The sequence below is a fragment of the Poecile atricapillus genome, chromosome 1 (assembly GCF_030490865.1).
Source record: "Poecile atricapillus isolate bPoeAtr1 chromosome 1, bPoeAtr1.hap1, whole genome shotgun sequence".
Taxonomy (NCBI): domain Eukaryota; kingdom Metazoa; phylum Chordata; class Aves; order Passeriformes; family Paridae; genus Poecile; species Poecile atricapillus.
Window position 1 is genome coordinate 159,210,095 of NC_081249.1, and position 17,957 is coordinate 159,228,051.

At 45.9% G+C, this 17,957-nt stretch overlaps 1 protein-coding gene across 1 annotated transcript; it reads left to right on the top strand.

The window, feature by feature from the left end:
- Positions 1-343: 343 nt before the first annotated feature.
- On the top strand, positions 344-15,757 carry VASH1 (vasohibin 1). Its single transcript, XM_058829339.1, has 7 exons — positions 344-919; positions 5,784-5,872; positions 6,973-7,029; positions 8,081-8,155; positions 9,114-9,495; positions 9,899-10,011; positions 10,598-15,757. The coding sequence occupies exons 1-7, from the start codon at positions 659-661 to the stop codon at positions 10,668-10,670; spliced, it is 1,050 nt and encodes a 349-aa protein (XP_058685322.1). The 5' UTR covers positions 344-658; the 3' UTR covers positions 10,671-15,757.
- The last annotated feature ends 2,200 nt before the right edge of the window (positions 15,758-17,957 follow it).

The following is a 17,957-nucleotide window of genomic DNA, read 5'->3' on the forward strand; positions in this document are numbered from 1 at the left end:
CACGGCGACCCTTCTGCCGTCGCTTCGTGGCCCCGCCCCAGCCCCCCGGGGCCCGCTCCCGCCCTCCCGCCCCGCCCCCTTATCGCCCGGCCACAGCCACCTCCGTTATCTCCCTTATCTGCCTTATCGCCCGCGGGCAGCAACACCGCCGCCCGCCCGGCAGCGCCCCGCCAGCGGCAGCGCGCCTCGGGCACGGCGGTGGGCGCACGCTGAGCCCCAGCCCAGGGCGGAGCAGGGCGGAGGGCAGCGACGCCCGGCCCCGCCCGGCCCGGCCCGGCCCCGCCCCGAGCGGGGCTTTGTTCCCCCGCATGCAGCTAGCCCCCGCCCGGGAGGCGGCTGTGCCCGCCCGGCCCGCGGAGCGCCCGGGAGGCGGCGCGGCGGGGGCGCCCCGGCGGCAGGCCCGCCCCGCGCGGTGCCCGCCGTCACTGCCGCGGGCGCTCGGGCCGCCGGCGCCTCCTCCGCCGCGGCGGCGGCCTGATGCGGCAGCCGGCACCGCCCCGCCCGGCTTTTTCTCCCCTTCTCGCGGCGAACCCTCCGCTCTGATATCTCCGGGGGCGAGGCGGGGGCGGTGACGCCCCGTGCCCGGAGCGCCGGCCATGCGGGGCGCGGCCCCCGGCGGCCCGGCGGCGGGCGGCAGGCGCTGAGTGCGGGCGCGGCGATGCCGATGCCGGGGGGCGACGGGGCCGCGGCGGCCAGGCAGCCCCCGTCCGGCGAGGCGGCGGCACCGCGGGACGAGGAGCAGCAGGAGGAGGAGGGCGAGGAGGACCTTCGCGACGGCGGCGTCCCCTTCTTCGTCAACCGCGGCGGGCTGCCCGTGGATGAGCCCACCTGGGAGCGGATGTGGCGGCATGTGGGCAGGATCCACCCCGAGGGGGACCGGGTGGCGCAGAGGATCCGGGGCGCTGCCGACCTGCCCAAGGTGAGACCCCCCCACTCTGGGGCTGGTGCGGCGCGGGGTCCCAGGGAAGCGCCCGGGGCTGACCTCCCCCACAGGGCGGACGAAGGGAAGGGAAAAGCGGCGGGCATCCCGCTGGGAGGAGGCGCCCGCCTGTCCCCTTAGGAGGCCGGTCTTCCCGGCTCGGGAGCGATCCCTCGGAAAAACGGGCCCCGGGACTGCTCTTGCCGGAAGCAAAGCCACGCTCCAAGTCGGAGTGCGAGAGAGTGTCTGCGGGGCTCTGCCCTGTCTGGTGCGCCAGCACTCTCTTCTTCTGCGGCCTTGCTGGAAAACGGACTTCAGGTAGTTAATGTGTGAGCAGCCTAGAGGGGGAGCGGGGGGAATGGGCAATACCTAAAGAGAAAGACTGGATAAATGATGAGAAGATGCGGAGAGTTAAATTTAGAAGAGCCCAAATACTTGCGGGGGATTGAGACAGGCGGAGGTGAACCTTTGAACCTGAAGAAATTCGATTTGGGTACAGTCTCCCACACCAAAAAGGCATTCTGGAACAGAACTGTGTGTGTCAAAAAAAGACTTTTGATGCCAAGCGTTTTAAGAGGAGTTAGCAAACGCTTGCAGAGCTTATTGCTGGTGTAGGGTCAGATGTGATTTCCAAGCATGTTCCTGGCCCTGCTGCAGAACTGTACGAAAAGAGGAACCACTGACCATTTCACTGAGCCTTGTACCATACTGAAATATTTGAATGTGAATTCTTGTGATTGTTGGTATCTGTATTGCATCTCAGCTGGAGAAAAATCTCTCCCTTTTAATGGCATACTGTGAACAAAAGACACTGCAAACATTTGTGTGTCACTCCACTGGAAGGATGGAATGAATACAGGAGTATTGCCATCACTCTAATAGGGGAAATTCCGATACAAAAAGATGAACCTTTATCATCTCAAGCATTTTTAGCAAGGACTTACCTCCTTGGGAAATTATTTTGAAGTATGGAAAAACATGCTATTGTACAGTGCACAGACAATCCATACTGCTTTCCATGAGGAATTCTGGAGAAGCATGTGATGCAACATCCTTTGTGCAGTAGAGTCATAGGCATCTGTGGCAGCAGCTGGAACAAATCCTGAGTCCTGATTACAGTCCCTATTCTAACTCCATTAGACTTTTCCTTCCTTTTCAGATTTCCTTCCTTTCCTCTAACTTTGTCTTGAGCCTAGGTGAAGGCTAAAAACGTGTTTCAGATCAGTCAAAACACATACTACCTAATTTCCTAACCATAAGGACTGATTTGGCCAAAAAAGTTGAGGGAAATGGAAGAAAGCAGCTGACAAACAAGACTCCAGTAAATGACAGGGAAATACAGTGTTCAGTCCCTTGTTTTGGTCTTATGTGAAGAACTTCTGCTCTTCTCACTTTATAGTCCTCATCCAAAAGGGTTACAGTTAGGGGACACAAGCTATCTGAGCTCTTGCAATAAGAGACAAAATTAGGTTGTTTTGTTTTGGAGGTTGTTGGATTTTGAGTTATTGAGGAGTTTTTTGCATCTGCTAGCACCCCTGGGAAACAGATCTATAAACTGTATTCAGCACTCTGCCATCTAAAACCCCATTCCCAAGCGTACTCAGCGTATAACTGGAAGGATAGTGGAATTCGGGAAACCACAAGGATGGATGAGCTCTGTTTTCTTAGCTCCTTCTCCCCTGTAGGGATGTATTTTTTTCTTTGAGGGCTGCTTATCACCACTTGTCTCTGTGCCATCAAGTTTCTTTGAAAGGCTGGTGCAACAGATGAGGATCAGGGCAGTAAGTGTACTCTACAGAACTAGCTCCTTTGAAAAGCCGGGTTCTCTCCATGTGCTGGAAGGTGAATAATCCTTCTTAGGTGTTGGGAATGGGACCGTTACTTGCCTACACCAAAATTTTGGCCATGGATCATAGCCAGAATTTGGTGTTGGGGGAAATAACTCTCAAAAAAGCTGTCAATAAAGTAAAATACTATAAAATGATGACTGGAGGAGGCTGTGATTATACACATGTTTAGACAGATCAGCTTCAGGAGCTATGTCTCTCACTGGCATCAGACAGCTCCTCTAGTCTCCCTTTACTTCCAGTAGACTTGGGGTGAGTGGGCATCAAGTGAGCAGGCTTGAGAGTGCCACTCTCCTGTAGGTTGTGTTCTTTCCAGCAACAGGGTGGGATATTGCCTTGCTTCAAGCTGCTGGAACCATCAAATGGGTCCATGCTGGAAACACAAAGTGATGTGTGCTTGGCTCATAAAGAAATTATGGATTTTAAATGAGATGGTTATGAGGGCAAAGACAGGAAGAATTTCATCTAATGGATTCAGACCGAGAGAGCCAGAAAAAAGAATCTGTTTTTTTTTTTCAGTCAGGCACTCAACCAAGGGTGATACTGCTCCTGTGTTATTTGCAGAAGGAAGAGTAGGGAGGTGCTTGGATACACATAAGTACCATAAAATAAACTGCTGCTAAACTAGGCTGATCAGAAGAGCACCTCTGTGATACGGATAAGGGTGGAGCTTTGCCTGTGCCTTGCTCCCATCTCCTTTTTCTCACATACAGCATGGCCCACTTAGTATATGAAAATCTTGATTGTTCTTGGGATCCCCTTTCTAAAAGCACAGTCACAACCCCATGTAGACAGACAGCCTGCCAGGGTGCATGAATCAAGGAGTGGGGTGGTGCAGCTACTCCACACAAGTGATGAGGGATCAGTGCTGTGTTCATTTGGTCTGCTAAGCCTGGCAGAGGTTAAATACTTTGGGAAATCTGGGCTCTCTTCTGTGCTCTCTCTCCAGCTTTCAGAATAGCTAAAGGGAAGTCAAAATAGATCTGATTTCCTATCTTTCCTGTTATAAATAAATTCCTCTCTGCTTTCTGAAGGACTGTGAAAACTACCTAATATTTATAGCTCTTTTGAGACGTGCAGTGGATGATGCTGGGGAAGAAGAAAGTGTAAGGATCTCTCATCCTGTCAGTGTGGAATTGAGGGATGGAGACCTTATTCCTCTCCTTCTGCTCGTATTTCCCTTTTAAAATGCTATAGACCTGATGCAAAAAGAAACTGTAGCCCAGTCTGGGCTGCAGGCCCAGATCTGAGCGAGAGCACAGTGTACTTTCATCAGTTTAATTGCTTGAGGTGCAGGAGGCTTTTCCACATTAACTAGTCCCCTGCTGAACTGATTGCCATTGTGCTGTCTCAGTGTTTTGAGGAAAAGGAGATCTGGGGGTCTGTACTAGTAAAGGGAGGAGGAACTACCCACAATCATTAGTCTGTGCTGTCAACATGCACTTAATCTGTCTGTCTCCACTCAAAAGCATGAAAGTCTCCATGCTGAAGAAATGAAACAAATAGTCAGTCTGCCCTGATTGTTACCCCTTTCGTTGTTTCTGTGTGGAAATTATTTCCTGTGACTCAGTGTGTCAGCTCACAGCATCCAAACTGACTCAGCTCGTGCACTTCCAGAGATGGCACCATTCCTGTGCCATTCTCTGGAGCCTTCCCTGCTCCTGCTGCAGCTGGACAAACCCAGTTTCACATCTGCTCCCACCATGGCTGTGCTGCCCCCTGTGAGTGAGGCAGTTGGTGCCTCTGCTTGATGCAAGGGGCAGCACCAGCCCATGTCAAGGATAATGAGTCTCTGGTCCTTGTATGGTGGGGGAGCACCACTCCACAAGCGGAGTGCAACCATGTGGCAGGCCAGGACAGGGAACAGATCTGGCTGAAAACTACCCATGCTTGCTGGCTCAGCTTTCAGCTGCTCCAGGTGCCTGACCTGGCTCACCAGTCACTTGTACCAACACAGGACAGAAGAAGGAGGTATATGGAAATGAGTGGCCACAGAAATACATGTGAAGGGTGCACTAAGCAGTACCACTGGCTATGAAACCATGTCCAGCAGAGGCAGCTGAGCAGAGCGGAAGAACTGGCTCTGAATCCCTTTTTCATAGCTGTGGATAGGCCAGTGCTGGGGGAAGTCTGAGGAGGAACTGTTAAAATGTTAAAAGCCAAACAACTGAGAAAAGATGCAGTCTGATGTTAGCAAGGTGCATGCAAGGCATGAGCTATCCTTCAGAAAGAAAATATTGGGCTGCTTCTCCAAGCCTGTCAGTTGTCCCAAACTTGTCCCAAACTTCTCCTTTTTATTTATCCTGTGGACAGGTCCCTTCATTTTACTTAGACACATTTTCTTAGCTGCTGACAAGACTAGAGTTATCCCCTGTGGAGCAAATAGTGAAAATGGTGAGGAAAATCTGACTGGACTCCTAAGGCTGAGGCCTCAGAATTGAACAGCAGTCTGAAAGGTGAACATCCAGAAGTCATTCTCTGACCATGTAATTCAGAACACCAGCCACTGCAGGGCAGGGAGTCATGTTGTCAAGCCTGTGTCCTAGTCAGTGCCAACTCATCTGAAATGCCAGGAAGCAATGAAGGACCTTTGCAAGACCATTCTACCCTCTGGTGATATTGGAAAACTCATTGTGCATTTTTGCCTCTTTCTTTTACTTTTGTTTCGTGCCTTTCAGTTCCAATACTCAAATGAGGCCATGCTCCCTCAGATGATAGCTTTCCTGTTTTGTGTCTTGCCTTGTGAGTTAATTCTATCTATTTCATCTAATGTAATGTTGCATAAATGCAGGACCTTTTCACGTAGTTTCTCTTGCAGCTCTGTGGTGATGCCTCATTCTGAATCCCTTCCCAATTTCCATTGTGGAAATAGAGGAATGTTTCTGGTGTGGTCACTTTGGGCAGCAAAAAGGGTCTGGTTTCAGAGGAACATGCTCCCTATAGTTATGTGCCACTGAGTTCAGCAAGAAGCTGGAGGGGTTTGGAAGTAGTGATTTATGTTCTGTTCCTCATTTCAGATTCCCATACCAAGTGTGCCTGTGTTCCAGCCATCCACCCCCATCCCTGAGCGCTTGGAAGCTGTACAGCGCTACATCAGGGAGCTTCAGTATCCTTTGCTGTTACCTTACTCACTGGTGTGATAACCCAGGAAGAAAGAGCAAAAGGACTTTCTTTCCCTCTGACAAACAGAAAAGTTCTGAAAAGAAATACAGCTGGAGGAGAACTGAAACTTTTTCCCTGAAAACAGAAAGCTGGACTTGGGATAATGTTTTGTTTTGCTGCTCTGTTGTTTTTGTTTTTTTCCCAAGTTACCTTCTGGTTCTGTTCACTGCATGTAACAAATGGGCATGTTGTCAAAGGCCTTTCCCCACTACCCACTCTTCTAGGTCAGTAGCTTTACCGTGGTATTACATTAAAAACGCACACATCTGAGATGCTGACAGCCAGGTGTCAGATGTACTACAGACTGCATCACCTCATTGTTAAGGCGTGGGTGAGTTGTAGTGATGGGCAAACCTTCTCAGGTCATCCTGCTCAATCACTCTTCTCTGTCTAAACAACACTCAGCCACCCTGCTTTTGTCCATCTGTGGTATGCTGCCCCTTTATATGCAGAGCTGCCTGTGTGGCTGTGTTCTGGGAATGAGATTTCTCCATTCCTGTTGTCCTGGAGTGCATGTATATGCCATGCAAACAGAGTCTAATCTCACTGAGGAGATACAGATCTAACTCTGGCTTCAGCCCTAATTCAAGGTAAGAAGGCCGACCTTTTGGCATCTTTCACCCATTCAGGGTGGTTGTGCTCTGGATTGGATCCCAGTCAATCAGAATAAGGTACCATGAATGTTTCATTGCTTCATGTATTATGTGCAGATTGGAGCAGGAAGAGATTTATCAAACTATTCTGCCCTGGTAACTGGAAAGCAGAGCAGAGCATGTGTTGTCAGCATGAACCTTTGGGAACTGGAGTGGAAACCCATGTGTGGGTATGAGGAAGAGAAGGATTGACAAGGAAATACAGTGGAAGTAAGGAGGAATTATAAATGGGAGAAATGCAGGAAATGGAGGTAGGGATTTCCTTGTGTTACTGCTACATTTGTGGGATCATGACTTTGCTGTGAGAATAGTAAATAACATGAAAGTCCTTCAGACAAGTTTTCTTCAAACTACTTTCCAAGCTGCCAAGCCCTTAACTTCTTGCTTCCAGGTACAATCACACTGGGACACAATTCTTTGAGATTAAGAAGAGCAGACCTCTGACTGGGTAAGTGCTGGCAGCCTCTACAGCATTTAATCCTCTGTTGTTGGAGCCCTGCTATACACAATGCTTTTTCTCCATCCCCTGCCCAAGGTCTAGTGGCACTCAGGGCTTTCAGTACTGCAGCTGCATCCTGCTTTGGGTAACTTTGTTGTCTGTTGCCTGGGGCATAGCTGGGCAGAGCTGTGTCTGGTCTTTCTCAAGAAAGAGAGTAGTGGGTTTTTTGTCATGAATCAGTAAATCCAGTAAACCAAAGATAATGTGTTGCAAAAATGTGCATATTCTGCCTGCTTCTAATTGGAATGTAACTATATGAACTTCTGAGGGATTCTGAAATTAGGTCCTGCTCTACAAAAGCTTTGTGAAAGCCAAGTATCTTTATGGGTCTAACTTCATAGCTCCTGAGAGTGTGCCTCTGCAGAATCTAGGCTCACTAAGCTTTTGATGACATACTTTGAACGAGAAAGGGTATTCTCTTCACTGCAGTTTTTGGTAGCTGCTGTGCCCCAGAAGTTCCTGGCAATAAGCACCTGATGTTCATTGACTCTCTTGAAGAGCATATGGAGAATCTCCCAAGACTGGCTTCTTACTATCGGTCTATCTAGTCCATAGATTTATGTGAGTCTAACTGCCTTGTTTTGTAATCAGTCCAATGTCTCCTCCATGGTACTCATTGAACAGAGACTAGGGTTAAGGCCAGGGAAGAAAGCTTTATTTTCCTTGTGTGGCAAACACTGCTGGCTCTTGGCCCTGTGAGGTTTTACATGTGGACACATTGGTGCTGTGGTCTCCCTGAGAACTCAGGTTGGCCAGTAAGCAGTTTGGCTGCCACCCACTGAAGTGAATTCCTTGGAAGCAACAACAGCATGTGGCAGAGACCTGGTTTGGATTTAATGTCTTCTCAAAGAAGATACTTGGTTCTGTTCCCTATCCTCTGTGGGCCACCCTCTCTCCTAGAAACCTACCTTACAAAATATAGTGGAAAAGGGCTGAACTGGCCACACTGATAACACAAGCCCTCTAACTGTCCTCATCTTTCCCTTGTCCCACTCTGCAGGCTGATGGACCTGGCCAAAGAAATGACCAAAGAGGCCCTGCCAATAAAATGCCTGGAAGCTGTGATCCTGGGAATGTATCCTTTCCTCTTGGAGTTGTGCATGTCTGCCTATCCTTGTGTTTTTGCCTTTGCTCTCTTGCTTGTGATGCTTTGAGGGTGGCGATAATATTGTCACCAAGTCCCACGTTGCTCTTTTTTTCCTCCCTAGTTCTCCCAAAAAACCCCACCAAAGAAATCCAAATCCAAGCAATTCTCTAAAGTATCAGAACTTTGGAGTTGCTCTTCTTTCACCAAGAAGGGTGGTGCTGCTCTGGTCAGCCATATAAGATAGTAAAAGATAAAAGAACATCTAAAGCAGAGCAAAAACACTAGCTAGAGTTAGGTCAGGAAATCCTTTGTGGATAGCATTGTTCCCTTACTGCCTGCATGTATTCTGATTAAAATAACTTACAGATCCTCCCCAACTTCTAATGATGGTGTATGTCACTTACTAGCTTGGGCAATACCTTTTTTAGTTCTAGATGTCTAGTGTTATCTTTAAGTACATGTCTTTCCTAGCCATCTTCCAGGTTTGGGCTATAGGTTCTTCATGCACCTGGAGGGGCAGAGATGGTGAGCAAATGGTTCAAAAGTGGAGGAGACTGGTGACTCTTTATCCTGAAGGTGTATGAAACAGTAGCTAGCAAAACAGACTTAAACTAAGGAATAATGTTGCAGAGTTAACAGTTTGGGAGCTGTGGAATACAGTACACTTAGGGTGCTAGCATTGCAACTTCTGTATCACAGAACTGCATCAAAATTAACTTCTCTTTGTTGACAAAAAGAGGCCAAGTCTGTGTTCCCCATAACCCAGATGAAAGTAGGGCAGCCTGCAATGAGCTGGGCTCTTGGCCTGGAGAACAAATCCTGTCTATGTGATGCCTGAATCAATGGGGAGTCTGCTAAGCAGGCTGGGAGGGTCTGGAGCAGGTAGGATGTGTCTTGTCAGGAAACTGCTATAGCCGGCTATTTCCTGAATAGTGGCTGCTGTCAGTTACCTCACCAACAACATGACCACACTGGACCGTTTCCCCATCAGCTTCAAAACCCATTTCTCAGGGAACTACTTCCGACACATCGTGCTGGGGGTGAACTTTGGCGGCCGCTATGGGGCACTGGGCATCAGCCGACGTGAGGAACTTATGTACAAAGCACCTGTCTTCCGCACACTGAGCGAACTCATCTTTGACTTCGAGGAGGCGTATCGCCGCTGCTGGCACACTCTGAAAAAGGTGAAGCTGGGACACTGTGTGTCCCATGACCCTCACAGTGTGGAGCAGATTGAATGGAAGCGCTCCATCCTGGATCTGGACAAGCTAACCCGGGAAGACTTTCGCAAAGAGCTTGAGAGACATGCCCGTGATATGAGGCTGAAGGTAAGCAGCAAGGATGGAGTAACTCACTGCCACATCCACTGTCTTGCTTGGCTGCTGGTGTACTGGGGGAATGAAGTGACAGGAAACTCTCCTAGATGTGTGGAGTAGAAAGTGAATTGGAGGCTGGGGCATCATTCTTACTGAATACCACTCACTGTATGCAGGCTGGTCCCTTAATGGATGCTCATGCAGTGCTGCAGTTGTGATTAGATTGGACTGTATACAGTCCTTGGAGCCATAGCTGTCACTGTAACTTGGGTTTTTTCCCAACTTTTGCATTTTGATGGACTTGTTTTGCCTTTTTTTTCCCATATAATAAATCATTGTTAATTTTTGTGGGTTTTGTTATTACTCATATTGATTTTCTGCTCATGTGTAGCTCTTAATTTTATTTTTGTGGCAGATTGGGAAAGGAACTGGACCACCATCTCCCACCAAGGACAGAAAGAAAGATGTCTCCTCCCCACAAAGAGGTCAGGCCAGCCCCCATCGGCGAAACAGCCGTGGCGACCGACGGTGAGTGGGACTGCTGGGCAGGAGACCTATCTAGAATATCTGTTTTACTCAGACTCCACCTTGCTGTTTGGTTTTGGATCCTTCTGATGGTGTACTGGGTTTCTTTAGAACAGTGGATATTTCTCTGACCTGCAGTAGCATCCTTCCCTAGTCAGTATCATTGTGAGTTTATAATTGCTTAGGGAGTTGAGGGGACAGATGGGTTTTTTTGCTTGTTTTGGCAGGGAGGAAGAAGGCAGCTCAGACAGTGATGTTGGTAGCTGACTTTTAACTTTATTCATGGGTCTGAGCTCTGGTGTCTCACAGACCTGTGTCTCAAAGAGATTCCAAAAATTATTCTGCTGTCAGCAAGATTGTTTTCCTGATAATAACCTGGGGTTCCAGAGTGGACCTCCTACTTCCTAACTTGCATTCTGTTCTGTTGAGATCATTGGGAGAATTACTGGAGGCTGCAGAATAGTCCTGTCCTCAGTAGTGAAAGATTGGTCTGAAGCTCTGTGTACCTTTTCCTGTGCTGCCATCTCTATGTGCAGCATCACCTGACTGAAAACAGTTTCTGAAGAGTTGTTACCTTCTCTGCTCACAGGCCATCTGGTGAGAAGAAGCCTGCCGATTCCAAAGCCATGCCAGACCTCAATGGGTACCAGATCCGGGTGTGAAGAGAGCTGTGCCTTGTGTGCCTGGCTCCACGGACTTCTTGCTGGCCACAGTTGGGACCTGGATCCACCTGCAGTGATTCTGATAAATGGGACAGGGGAGTGGGAGCAAAAGAGAGTGCTGATTTTCCCAGGTACTTATTAGTGGGCCAGTCCCAGAGCTGGATCCCATGGGTCCCAGAGGATTCGCCTGCCTGTTTCTGGGAGAGGTGACCATCTTAATTCACTTAAGTATTTTTAAAAAAAAAAAAAGAAAAAAAAAGAAAAAAAAGTCTGTACATTAGTGGGAGTTTGCTTCAGGAAGAATATGAAATGAGTGGGGTCAGTGGACTTACTATCTTTGCCTTGACAGCAAGTAGATGAAGCATCTTGTCAACAGTACTTCTTCCCTGTCTGCACAGAAGTCTTCAATCCCTGCAAGGCCTGCAGGGCTGTGGGAGAAGTGATGCTGGAATGGGATGGCCCCTGAATCTTGTACAAAAACTCCTGGTTTTGTCATTATGAACACTTTATTTATCATTGCTCTTGTGAGAGATAGGTCTGAATTTGCTCAGCCTGATTTATTGACCATACAAAGTCTTCTCATACAGAAAAACCACATCTTTTATGTTTAGTCCTGCCTATTTCAAAGCATTTCATTGTCTCTGAGGGGGTAGACAATGGAATGCTGGTGAACTTTCTGGTCCTTTGGTGGTTGAGTGGATCAGGATATAGCTATACCACTGCTACATGAAAACTGGCACAGAGACTTCAATTGTTCCAGCAATGGGGATGGGGTGGGTGGGGGCTGCAGGAAAACCTGAACTTCGCGTCATCTCTTCATCAGCTTTCTCTCTATTAATTTCTAGTGGCTGCTACTCAGAAAGCTTGTGGCAGGCACTTCAGTCACTGAGGTATGAGTTTTAAGAGTAAATAGTTAAAGAAGGATGTAATAATGTGAACAGGTTTTACAAGCATTTTTTTCCTTTCCACAAGGCTCTTGGTCCTTCCTCCCTGTAATGTTAGTGCCAGAGTTACATACACCTGTTTGTGAGAAGCTCTGCTTGAGGAAATTGCAGCTGCTTTCCTGAGAGCTCACCCTAGAGCCTCCTGAAAGCAGTTCCCACCCCAGTTCCAGAGCTCTGCTTGTGTTCTGGCTCTTTGGATAGCTGCAGTATCTAACAGCACTGCTTAGACTAACCTTCCCCAAAGGGCTGGGCTGTTCAGCCACTTGTGGCCTTGACTTCCTATGCTTCTTTTGGGGGAGTGCTGTACTACTGATTAAGCAGTGTAATGCTTGTCAGAAATCTGGAGTGTTGTCAGACCTCTTTGTTTGAGGCCTAGGGCATGAGAACAGTGGGATCTCCAGAAGTTGGAACAGCATAGTCTTAAAGTGATTTGGATGCATGGATCTAGGGAATGCAAAAACTGAGCTTGGGAGTAGGAGTATCCTGGAGATAAACAGTCTTGTTTTATCACAGTACTGACAAGGAGCTAAATTTTGTGAAATACTACATATATAATTTTGTTAGAACTGGACTTATCCTTTCTTTGTTAGAAACATGATGGAGTTTAGCTCTACTAGTTTTTTTGTCGCAGTATTCCTGTGCCACATCCTCATAATAAGTGGAGCTATTTTGGTGGCAGAGAATGGGTTCTTAACCCTAAACAAATCAGCTCTTCTGCCTAGTTAAAGCAGTTAATCCTCGAAGCACCACCCACAAGTGATTTAACTCAGGCCTTACAGGTTGCTAATTGTACATCCTTAACTGTGATGTAACTTGCAAGGCATATCTGTAGCACTGCAGTCCGTCCTTCCTGTCTCCCTTTGTAGTCTGTACTTTTCTGCTGTGCTGTACAACCAGAAGGAAAATCTGTAAGAAGGTGGCAGAACTTGCTGCTGAGCTAAGAGAAGGTTAATCCAGAAGAGAATGCCAGTTTCCACAGTGCAGTGCAACACCTGTCCACTCCCTTATATTCCAGGGATATTACATATAATATGTAATATTATGTTACATGCAACAATTGAAGTTGACAGCAGCAGTGAGCCAAGCACCCCTTTGAACATGTCCTCTGGTCATTTTTGTGTGGATGTAAATTAACATATTTAGTGTCTGGATGCTAATGATGATGTTAGCTGTAAAGGCACCAGTTACCTGTAAATAATATGGGCCACTTGGAAGCCACAAACTGCCTTTGCATAATGTTTGCTATGCAGCGGACTGAAAGTTCAGATGCCACTGTGAATCACATGATAAATACAGCAGCAGTCAGCAAGGGGAAACTGACTGTCAGGTTTTATTAAAGTGGATGAAATCTAGAGTTTAAAAAAAATTATAAAAGATACCTAGAATGCATCTTCACCATGACTTTGTTTAGTTGATTGGTTAGTTAATTCAAAGCAACTGAGAGCTCTAGAGAGTAATTATTAGTTTAATACAGAGAACATTGAATAACTGGGCAGACTTGAGCTTTTTTAGATGGAAAGGGGAAATGTGGGAGTGGGAGTAAGACTTTAAAACAGATAAGACAAGTGACAGGTCAGCTACAAGTTAATGATGCTTTCTTTAGAGCGGGGCAACAGGGGTGTTCAGCAGTGTTAGCTCACCAAGGCAGAGTGGCTTAAAACAAAATGCTTTGTTTGACTCTGTAATTAAGTGCTTTCCTGCAGGATGTAACTGAGACCAATAGCTTAGAAAACCAAAGGAAATGGCTGTTTAAGATATGAATGACAGGTAGAGTTCAAGGTCTCTTAATCCTCAGCTGCAGCTAGACAAGAACATCCTCTTTTAAGATTTAGTTGCACAATTATATATGTTAGGAAGTATTTAATTCTTTGCTTGTATCTAATGTTGATTAACTTCTCAAGATGGACTCAGGAACAAATAAGTGCCCTCTGCTAGGGTTAATATTTCAAGCCTTCTACTGGGTTTCTCTGTGTCATAGAATTCCTGCTCCTTACTATTTCTGTATCTCCAGTTTAGCAGATGGTACAAGAAACTGGAAAAGAACTATAGAGTTCTCCCCTTCTTGCTCTTACTCCCCCCATCTTTGTAAAAGGATGAATCACATCAATACAAAGCTTTGTTTCCTTCCTAACAAACAAGACCACATCCTTCCATGACAGAGAGGATTAATGAAATCTAGCTTTATGCTGTAAGAAACCTGAGGGCACAGTGCAAGACAAACTTTAGCACTTCATCCTCTTTCCTCCCCCATCTACTTGGTCTGGTTTCTGGTCTGTCTTCCTTTAGCCAACCATAAAGAAAAAAGGCTGCTGATGACAGTCTTTCACTTCTGCAGGCTTTAGAGCTATATTGAAGGAATGACAATGTAACTCATATTCCTTTAGTGCCTGCAGAACAAGGAAGATGGATCTCAAGGCGTCCTATTAATTTTTTAATGCTAAATATTAATAGGGTCACGCATGTAGCTCTGTGATGTAAATTTCACTGCTCAGTAGGTCTCACCTGATGTCTGTTCTGCAGTGCAAGTCCTGTGAACTCTGTGGAAGGGAACCGTGTTTGTATACTAGGAATGGATAGGCACTGCCTGCATTGCATTGTAAAGCTGAGGTGAGCTTTGAAAGACTTAACAAATGCTGACCTAATACTGGCAAAACTATTCTAAATGTAATGCAAACCTTGAAATAAGAACCCTTCTTTATACTTTTATGTAGACAAGTCCCTTGATACCTGGCCAAATGCAATTTTTTTAATGGGCAGATTCATTAGTGAGCAAAATTTTCTGCTACAGCATCACTCTGATACAAACTTTGTATATTAAAGAGCAAGGTTGGGTGTCCATCAGTCTGTGACACACTAGCCTATTTTTTTAAACTGGTAGAAACTAAAGGAGTCTTTAGGAACTTGAGGTGTGTTAGCAAGTGTTTTAGGTGGGACTGGAGTGCTTTTTTTCAGTTTCTATTTTACCTGTGGGCCAGGGTATGGGTCACTACATAGTACCATTGGATCTATCAGAATAAATGGCTCCAGAACTGTAGTTGAAACATACTTTCTGTTCACATAGTAGCTGTATTTTTGAAACATGTTTTCTATTCACATAGTAGCTGTATTGCTGTTTTCAAATCTGCATGACAGGATGAATTGTCTCAAGTATTTCAGGTGAAAGCCTTAATCGGGTCCCTGCCCCATAAGGCAGGTTCATGTGTGGTGTTGTATAGACTGGAACATGACTGTCCTTAAAATTTCAGAGTTTAAGAAACCATAATGAACAGAAGAAAGCTCTTGTTTGCCAAAGGGCAAGAGTCTGGATTAGATTGGCTTGACTTTGCTCCAGTGGCTCTGGCTAATCACTTTGGGTGGTTGCTTTAGCTACCTGCTTCTTCTGAGTGAAGTATTTCAAGTGGTCCTGATGATCAAACAGTAGGTATAGGCAGGGGGTGTCCCAGGTGTATTGTGTGTGCAAGTCTGGCTGAAATAACACCACACATTCCAGTGGCCTTGCACTGTTGTCCTGACAACATTTAGACCTGCATTATGGATTTATTTTACTTAAAGCAAGTGCTATTCTGGCTTGATGTTTGCTCTCGCAGAGCAAGGTGGAGATGGCCCCTCTACAGCCAAACTGAACTCCTTAGGGAATTTAATATTTTTGTGTGTCTTCTGAGTAGGTGTTTACTTGTACCACAACCACTCTCCTTCAGTGGTGCCCTGGCCCTTTCTGCTCAAGGGCAACTCAGTTTAGGCCCAGAAGGCTACTGAATCCCCCATAATCTCTGCAGAGCAGAGTTTCCCTCCGGGTCAGGGTTGAGATGGTGCTAGTGGGACCAGAGCGGTCCCCTTCCATGCGCATCAGTATTCTACTCCAGCACTGATAGGGTGCTCCTAAACCATTTACATTTTTATCACTGGGACAGCTCAGAACTAAGAAATGGAAAGCTCCTTTCTTTACAAACAGTATAATATGTGTCTTTTTGTAATTAATCAGTGTGGTTCTGTGTTCTTACGTAGCCAACACAGAATTTTTATTTAGATTTAGTTTTTACGGCACTTCCCATGCCCCTCATGTTGATACTTTTTCCTGCTTCCTTTGACACTTAGACAATAAAATTCCCTCTGTACTGCTCTCAGCTTGTGCAGAGAAAACAAGTTGTCTGTACTGTCCTTCTTTCTGCTTTAAACCTTTCCATTACATGTCAGCTGAGAAGTCAAAGGGACAGCCTTGAGTGATGGTATCAGGCAAATTATGGAAAGATGTCCTGTACTTGCTACACTAACGGACATGAAATAATCCTAATCTTCCTCTAATCATGTGAACAGGTGAGTATGTCTGTGCAGACAAAGGCAGATGTCAGAGTATGTATGTGGCTATTTATCAAAGGCCAGAATTCACATTTTCCTCTGGAACCTGCCATCAGTCAGGCTGTATGGGAAAAAAAAATCAGTACAGGCAACATCAAAAATTTCAGTCTTACAATACTGTAACAAGCAATACTGTAAGGGTTAATACAAACCTCTTCTTGCACTGCTCAACTCTTCAATGTACAATTCAGTCTCCCTTCCTGGCCTGAAAAGCAATTCTGCTCTAAGTCTGTGTTTAGTGACCTTCCAGACTAATGACCTCACCAGGACTTCTCAAGACAAATGCTGGGTTAATAAAGGACAGTCAGCTGCAAGATTCAGTGCAAGGATCCCCAGGAAGTGGATCCAAGTTTATTCAGGCTATCATCTTTCAGGCATAACATACCCATTCTCTCCAGGGAAATGAGTAATAGCTGGGACCAGGGCCAGGATGTAGGCAAGCCTACAGTGTGTATAGGAAAGGAAGAAACATTCTTTGACCTGTTACTCCAAAGAAAAAGGCACATGCAATAGTCCATCTTAGCCAAGTTAATTATACAAACAGCTTCTGCCCTGAGGGACAGTAATTGCACAGCTCTAAACATCTACTTCAGATGCTTGCTTGAAAACACCCTCTGCTCTATGTTTTCTAGATTTTGCTTTAAAACAGGTAACTCCTATATCCCCTATGGATGTATAGATCAGGTTGATTACTAGACAGTGGAGTGAGAACAGCAGAACAGTAATGCAGCCACAGACTTTCTGCTCCCTCTTACATCAAGCTTTTCCCCTGCTGCTGGTTGTTCCTGCAGTTTTAGGTTTTCAAGTCAGTTAAGAGATTATGCTCCTTGGACCTTAAGTGGAAAATTTTGATTATGGGAAGGCTAAACAACATGTTGAAGCAGAAAACAAAAAAATAAAAACCCACACCCTGTCAGTTTCTACACCGAGAGGCCCAAGACTTAAGGCTCTCACATGTCCAAAAGCACACAGAAATTCATTCATGAGAGAGTGAGACTGAGCCTTAAGAGCACCATTCATGCAGAGACTGCAGGATTATGGCAGGCAAAGGCATATGACATGCTATGGATAGCAGGCCATTACAGAAAAAAATAGCTCAGCCAGGTTTGCTTTTATGGATTATATTTTTATTATGGCAAAGAGTGAATGCCATCCTATCTCTAACGTCATTTTAAGGGATGAAAGGAGGAGAGGAATAACTACTGCATTCATCTACTTCCAGTTCAAGAGCAGCTCCAGACACTGGCCAATAATTGAATATATAGAATAAATAAGGCTTTGCATCCAGAAAGAAAAAGAAAAAAAAACCTGAATAAAATCACTAAGGGTTGAAGCCGAGTCTTTTTTTTCTTTTTTGGTGTGTATAAATTAAAGACTGGATGGCACAAATACATCTTTTGTTGTAGCACAAGCCAGTGTCTAGCCTAGTCCTTCTCCCATTTGCGAAACCTGGACCTTGAAAGCTGCTGTGTTTGTCTTATCAAAGTTACAAAAAATTTTCCAGCAATTATACAAGAACACAAGAATGTATAGTCTAAATCTGAAGGAAAATCAATACAATTTTAAATAAATAAAAAGAAAAGTAGCCTTAAGACTAGAATGACATTTTCAGTGGAAGCTGGAGGACAACTTGCCTTGACAGGAGAAGCCAAATGTTTACAGCTGACAAAAGGAGTTACAGGTATGCCAGTTGTTAAATCTGTCATCTTGGTTATCATTGTAATAGGTGAGTTCTCTTCAGAAACTCAGTATCATACTCAGAAACACAATGCAGTATATTCAATTCAGCTTGTGCATTTCAGCATGACAGCATTATGGGAAGCACTAGGGGCCAGGCAGCTACAGTCTGGCAAGAAGCAGGTAACAGCCAGCAATTCCATTAGTCTGCACAACAGGAAGCCTGAAAGGAGATGGTTTGCCACTAACGCTCGTCTGCTCCCCCTTTAGGTAAGCAACAAAAGGGTTCATCTGCATTTGGATGACCCAT

Excerpts from the sequence above, each read along its gene's own strand:
- VASH1 (XM_058829339.1), top strand. The coding sequence starts at position 659 with ATGCCGATGCCGGGGGGCGACGGGGCCGCGGCGGCCAGGCAGCCCCCG. Across the intron at positions 7,030-8,080 it reads AAGAGCAGACCTCTGACTGG|GCTGATGGACCTGGCCAAAG; the intron begins GTAAGTGCTGGC and ends CCCACTCTGCAG. Across the intron at positions 8,156-9,113 it reads GAAGCTGTGATCCTGGGAAT|TTACCTCACCAACAACATGA; the intron begins GTATCCTTTCCT and ends GGCTGCTGTCAG.